This window comes from Eptatretus burgeri, chromosome 14, assembly GCF_056783735.1.
Source record: "Eptatretus burgeri isolate ZD-2024b chromosome 14, Ebu_testis_v1, whole genome shotgun sequence".
In the NCBI taxonomy this organism is placed as follows: domain Eukaryota; kingdom Metazoa; phylum Chordata; class Myxini; order Myxiniformes; family Myxinidae; genus Eptatretus; species Eptatretus burgeri.
The window spans coordinates 68,297,435-68,304,679 of NC_140974.1; the positions used below are offsets into that span (position 1 = coordinate 68,297,435).

Here is a 7,245-nt window from a genome sequence, read left to right on the forward strand (position 1 = left end):
TGAATAAGCAAGGCATGATGTCATTGGTGCCTCCATAATAATTTCAGATTGATCTGTTTGGTGATACCATCTCAGCACTTGTCTTGCTTATTTTCTTCTGTCTTTGTAATTTGTGTGGAAGTGAAATCACATTGAATGGCATCACCTTTCATATTACAGCATGCAAGCTCATTTGTGAAGTCATACATAAATGCTGTGAAATACTCTAAAATTAAAAAAAAATTTAATAATAGCTAAATAACTAGAAAACACACTTTAAGTTCAAGGACATGAGATTCTCAAAATACTTGCAGGACAATTTCATTTCAAACAGGCAAAAGACCACGAAGGCGCGCTACTTGATGGACTGTGTTTAAAGCACAGACATGATGGGCCAAATGGCCTTCAGCTGTGCTGTCGTTCCTTGTATTTACTGTTTGCCTTCAGAAACTTTGGGCACCAATGATGTCATCCTGTAAATGATCCTTGGAAGGCAATTATTGTGAAATGTGATTTATATTAATCTCATGATGTAATGATAGGACTTCCATTGAAGTATGTTTGCAGCAGAGAAATTGAGAAAAAATTTACCAGCTCAAGCAATAAAAGGGGAAGCAGGCAAAAATGGGGTTGGATGTGTATAAAGATAGGTGACAAACAACGGAGTGCTGAGGCCAACACACACACACACACACACACACACACACACACACACACACACACACACACACACACACACAAAAATCTGGTTGGATGTGTAAAAAGGTGACAAACAACGGAGTGCTGAGGACAACACACACACCCAAAAACAAAAACAAACAAACACACATACACTCATAAAAACAAACAAGCAAAGACAAACACGCACACAAAAATAAATAAATACATTAAGAAAAAAACAAATACACACATATACATACCCACACACACAAACAAAAACAAATACACAAATACAAACACTCATACATATAAACACACATATACTCATACAAACACTCACAAACACAAAAACAAATTATAAAGTCTGGAGACAGCGATGGTTCACGAGCGGTATTTGACGATGTAGATTGTTTCAGAAGTCAAGGATGAGACAATGTGATAATGTTTGACCAAGTTATAAAAATGATCAACATGATGTGGTACGAGTGACGGGTTATTAGCTGCAAAATGTCGAAAACCCGGTTTCGTTCAACAACTTTCAAAATTTGACCTTTGCATAACCTTTAAAGGTCACAAAGCAATGTTGTGGACATTAAAATAAGGAAACAGGATACGTGCTATAGCTTATTGGAGTTAGTTCGTCGAAGGTCGAAAACCCGGTTCGATTCCCACAACTTTGAAAATTTGACCTTTGTGAAATTTAAAGGTCAAAGGTCAAGGATTATGACCTTTGGTGCAAAACTTCCTCTGGAACATTCCAGGAACAATATAACGTCATATAGGCTATTATATATATGGCATTTCACACTCCTCGGATTATCCATACTTTGATGAAATCAGCGTAAAAACAAACTTGAAGGGGGTGCCACGGGCAAGGTGTTCGAGATAGAGCAAAATGGTTTCAAGACTTTAGGTGGGGAATGACCTCAAGATTATGCATAAAAAATATTGTCATCCTAGCTCTCAAAGTTTGGGCGGTCGTATGATTTTTATGTCAAAATTCGCAATTTTCTAAGTTCGTGACCTTGACCTTGGGATGAAAATGAAAAATCGAGCTCCGTGGGGCTGTGCAGGTGCCATCGGGCTAACCAAATATCGAAACCCCTGCCAGATTCGACAAACCCCCTCGGAGAAGATGGAAATTGAAATCGGCTACCCCCTAAAAACACGTTTTTTGGGCGTGGCTCCGCCCATAATGACCGCACCATGCCAATTCTCAGGAAAACACAACTAGATCATGATATAAACCTCCCACCAAAGTTTTATCAGGATCGGATCAAAACCCACGGAGCTATGCTCGGGACAGACAGACAGACACACACACACCTATAACGAATATAGTGGTCACTTACCGACTCGTGAACCAATACACACGCAATAAACAATACCATGAATGGCCCTGACGTTGAATGAAAGCTAATTACCAAATGATGTTAATACTTGGGCAACCCATTAGCAGACAATATAAAAAAAATAACAACAATGAATACCATGAATGATCGGGTGTCAAACTGATATCAGGTGTCAATCAAAGTTGCAAGGCAACTGACCAGACGTTATCGCCCCACGTGGGGGGCGAGGGCCAAGAGCAGCTTTCGCGCTGGAACACGTGACTTAGAGCGCGCGGATGCGAAGATGAGGAGGAGGATAAATATGAGGAGGAGAAAACAATTTGAAAACCCCTCCTATTGACAGAGTCAAACATCGGGGTAAAAACAAACAAACAAGCACATATTCCCGACCGCATGGATCATCAGCTGGGTACCGTTCTTCCTCGAGGTTTCCATCTTTTCAGCCCAGAATCTCTCCAAATGGCAGATCCACAACCTCGGTCATGGATCCACATCTCTCTCACACACACACACACACACACACACACACACACACACACACACACACACACACACACACACACACACACACACACACACACACCTGGTGTTGCCCTGTGTTGTTCTTATCCTGTTGGCATTTTGAAGAAATAAAATTTCAATTATTCCTATTTTTTATGGGTGCCTAAAACACTTCCCTACACCAACTAAGGAATAGGGTCAGGAATCATTTAATAATACGCTTGCTCGTTTGTGTGTGTCTGTCTGTCTGTAACATTCTGTTCCACACACTGGTTGGACAGTTCGCCTGACTCCACCCACGATTTCTTATTTCATGAAAAGTCTTATGGCCACCATGTCGGTGCTTACAATGTGAAGCCAAAGACGTCTCACAGCTGTCATATTCACAATCACCATGCCCTCCCGATAAGTTTTCCCTTCATTGTAAAACTACAAAAGTGACAGTTAAAAGGATTTTGAGCAGATAGATGTCACGGCCTTATAAAGATCGGCCTCAGCGATAGAGGCAGTGGTCTGTTAACTTATACACTGCCCAAATAGCTATGTGGCATTCTCTCAAGCAGGACTGAACCCGTCAATGGAAATTTGTCCAAAGTCATGACGTACTTTTAACGATGTGTGGGTATGTACCTGTTGTGGACAAAAAAAAAATGGAAAAACCTGGGTAAATGAAGGATACAAGCAACGGCTTACACAACAGAGGTGTGGCCCATGTGTTCATTCTCTCTATCGAGTGCAGCCTGTGGCTGCTGGTTGCATCATTGGTTGGGACGTGGCTGTGCCGCTGATGCAGTATCCCCCTTACCAGTACACTGGTGCTCATTTTGCCGACCTCAGAAGGATGACAGGCTGAGTCAACCTCCTGGTGTAATTTAATTCAGCAGCCAACGGGGCTTGAACTCAGGACCCTAGGATCCCAAGCCGCCACCCTAACCACTAAGCCAACACCAGGCTTATGTGTTAATTAAGCAAATAACATCCCAGCATATGCCTGGTGTTGGCTTTATGGTGAGGGTGGTGGGCTTGGGATCCTATAATCCTGAGTTCAAATCCCACTTGGCTGTTGAATGAATACCAGGTGGGGTTGACTCTGCTTGTCATCCTTCTGAAGTCAGCAAAATGAGTGCCAGCTTGCTGGTATATTGTGACGAAGTGGCGAACCGTCCAGGATTGTGTCAAATAGCCAAGGAGATTGCTTAGGCAGCACCAATGCTCTGCACAGAGTGTGGTCCCAATGGATGGATGGATCCTAGCATGCATTTATAAAAATTCTGCACAAGCCTGGTTGCCTTTAATTATGGCTAGCATTTCTGCAAGAGGAGAACCCCCAATGCCCCCTTCCACAGAGCACATGTGGTCGTCAAATAGTTTGATGAGCATGACACTGATGTTATGCATTTATAATGGCCTTCTTCGTCACCAGATGTGAACCCAATCGAGCATTTATGGGATATTCTGGAACGATGCTTGAGACAGCGCTTTCCACCTCCATCATACAGGTGCGAGTTGATTGACTTTCTCGTGGAAGAATGGTGCCGTATCCCTCATGCAGAATTCCAGATACTGGTGGACTCTATGCCACAGTGCATATAGGCTGTACTGGCCACACGTGGTGGCCCAACACCCTATTAAGTGAATTTACATTGGTGTGTCCATTTTTTGTTCACCACCCGTATGCATCAGGTGGAAGATAATTGGTTTCGGGTCGTTTATTGCCATATATCTTTTCCACATATGTTGCGGGATTGTGAGTTGGACAGGCGACCTTGACAGGCCATTACATGCTCATGGTCTCTTGTCTTTTCCGTATATCTCACAGGAATGTGAGTTTGGCGACCATGGCCTGCTCATGGTTACGTATCTTTTCCACAGGATTGTGAGTTGGACAGGTGACTGTGACGGTTGGAGAGGGGGGTTGAAGGCTTAGAGTGCAGAGGGGATTGATGACTTAGGGTTGGGAGGTGGGGGTTGAGGACTTTGAGTTTGTGATTGGAGAGGAGGGGGGGAGTTGAGGACTTGAAGTCACATTTTACAATACGTGGAATTACCAAGGCATGCGCACTGCTCCGGCGCATGCTCCCATACCTGACCTGACCTGACCAAGGGTCTCTGCAAATCATATAAATAGAAATGTTAAAAAGAAAATAATCTAGTGAAGTGAGATAGCCAGAGGCCAAAATGATTTCTTGAAGGGGGCATTATATGTGTATGTATAAACTGAGATGTATAGATCATGGGAGATGTATAGCTCATCAAACGGATCTTGTGTGAGTGAAATGTTGCAAAATTCACCGGAGGCTGTTGTGCTTGTCCCATCGTCCTGGCTTCCCAGCTGTATTTGCAGAGTTTCCACCAGCCGTCTAAATCTCCGCACCGGTCCTGGAAAGGACAAATTGATGCAGCCTGCCATCCTTATCAATTTTACTTCTAAAAGGTGTATCACAATCTTGTGGTCCATTTCATACTTTCTTTACTTTGATGGAGCAAACAAATGTGGATGTCACCACAACTCCAAAATTGACGTGACATAAATAGCGCCACCTTTGGTGATAGCCGGTATTACAAATCACCTTCCTTTATCTTATGATATGGAGGATGACATGTGATCAATAACATTTCTTTCGAAATTGATAAAAATTATAAAGTGCATTACCTTCCCACTGTACCGCATGCTGAGAAGGGTACTCCTGTCCGCAGGGTGGGTGTGCCCACTAGTACGTATAACAATGTATGTTATTAAATAAACCACAAAAATGCTTAACAAAGAGAGATGTGGAAATCCAGTCACTAATGCTGTAATCAAAGTGGTACCTGGTTGCATGACATCCACAAACTACAGCAAACGATTTCATTTAAAAACAGTCCGTGCACCAATTATGTGCGACCGCAATGTGAATTGTAAATTGAATCGATGAAAAAAACCAGTACATTAAATAAAGGCTGAAAAAGAGAGAGGGTTGGGGGTGGGGGGTAAGTGAGAGAAGAAAAGAGGCTGAATCAGGTCTATTGCTCTCACATTGCAGGCTGATTAGTGGTCTCTTTTTTCTGGCATCCATTCTCAAACATTGTTCCCTCTGCTCCCTCAGTCCTTCAACCATACCCAGCAACTCAAGGATGCATGCATTCTTCCAGTAACCCCTTCCTGGTTAAACTTCCAAAATCCAGGCTGACTGCACACCCCAACACTTATTTCTCACCTTTCCCATCTGGGGAACCACCTTCCAGAGGCTATTCTTTCTCACTCTTCCCTCCAGGTCATCAAGCAGGAATTGTACCACCACCTCATTGTCATCCTCATCCTGAACCATGGTCTTCAGTGCCTCCATAAATCCTTTCAAACCCAACTCTCTTACTTGCTGACTTCAGTGTTCTGTCATTCTACAGTATGTCATTTTCCTTCTTCTGCACTCCCCTCCCTCTATCCTCTTGCCGGCTGTGCCCAATTGTTGTCCCGCTAACACACTGTAAATTTGTCTCCTTGCTCTTCCATGAGCCTCACTCTTGGAGAGGAAAAAAAAAGTGTAAGGAAGGGGGGGAGGGGAGGTTGGGAGGAAGACATGACATTGGGTAAGGAGGTCAGAATTGCACCATTAACATGCATGTCATACATATACACTACGCAAAGACAACATACCCGAGATGAGGGTAAAAGTCACAGTGTAAGATGGTAGAGCGCCTTGTCCCTCTCCAGTATCAGCAATATCGACCTGGAGAATAGGTTTGGAAGCACAGAAAGACAGAAATTATTCACCAAAATAGAGAACTTACAATACTGTGAGCTTTCCCAAAACAAATTTTCTTAATACTTGATTCAAAAATGAAGGAACCAAGAACTAGCTTGGCTGCCCAGCAAGTCAAGGCTCAGGTGTCATATTTCCACCACCAAGTGGTCTTCATTTGAGACTGCACAAGCATCATGACGAAGGTGTGAAATATCTCGAAAGGGAGGGAGGAGGCCACCATGTGACTGAAATAAGCAAAACTATCACACCTGGTCAAATGCCGCACCTGAGCATGGCTTGCTTGGCTCCCTTGATATTTGATGCTGCTTAAATTTTTTGTAGCATAAACCTTCCCAACCATAACCGTTTTTATATCTCAAAACTTTGTGGCCTTGTTACTAACTGTAACTGGATTTAAAAATTACTGGTAGTTAAGCCTCGCAGTATTATTTGCTGGTTTTCTTGGAAATGTATGATCATTGTGAATAATCTGCTGCAATTTTTAAACTCTTAATGCTTACTACCCCTCTTCTTTCAACAATATAAAAATTTTAAATGAAGCAGGCACCAAGCAAATAATATACATGCAGAGTTCATGGGCATTAAAAAGGTGGGATGACAGTTTGTTTATTATTTATCTTTTGATTTTGGGTTTTTTGCCTTTGATATCTTCTTCTTTGATTTCTTCTTATTCTTTGATTTATTCTCCTTTGATTTCCTCTTCCTCTTCTTCTTCCATTGATTTCTTCTTCTCCTTTGTGTTCTGTGATTTCTTCTTGTCCTATGATTTCTTTAATTGTTGCTCGATTTGTTGTTTTGATTCATTGTCGAGATTGTTTTACTTTTTTTTTGTAATAAAAAAGGCACAGCCATAAAATGCATTGCTGTCTGCGCTGTTGCTGATGATTTGCCAACAAGCGATGAAACTGGTCCGGCAGTTGAGCGGGTGTGTAACATTGGGATTCTAATGTATGTACTATTTGTGAATGTCTTTATAGCTGTGGAAGAACTCTGGGAAGGGTTTGAAACAG

General features: G+C 42.3%; 1 protein-coding gene across 1 annotated transcript in view; it reads right to left on the minus strand.

The window, feature by feature from the left end:
- Nucleotides 1–7,245, minus strand: part of LOC147013525 (serine/threonine-protein kinase BRSK2-like) — a 102,485-nt gene that overhangs the window by 14,185 nt on the left and 81,055 nt on the right. Inside the window, exons 18-19 of the mRNA XM_085855389.1 lie at nt 6,127–6,199; nt 4,785–4,871 (exon numbers count right to left, since the gene is read on the minus strand). Of these exons, the coding sequence (XP_085711515.1) occupies nt 4,785–4,871; nt 6,127–6,199 (160 nt within the window). The remainder of the gene's footprint in view (nt 1–4,784; nt 4,872–6,126; nt 6,200–7,245) is intronic.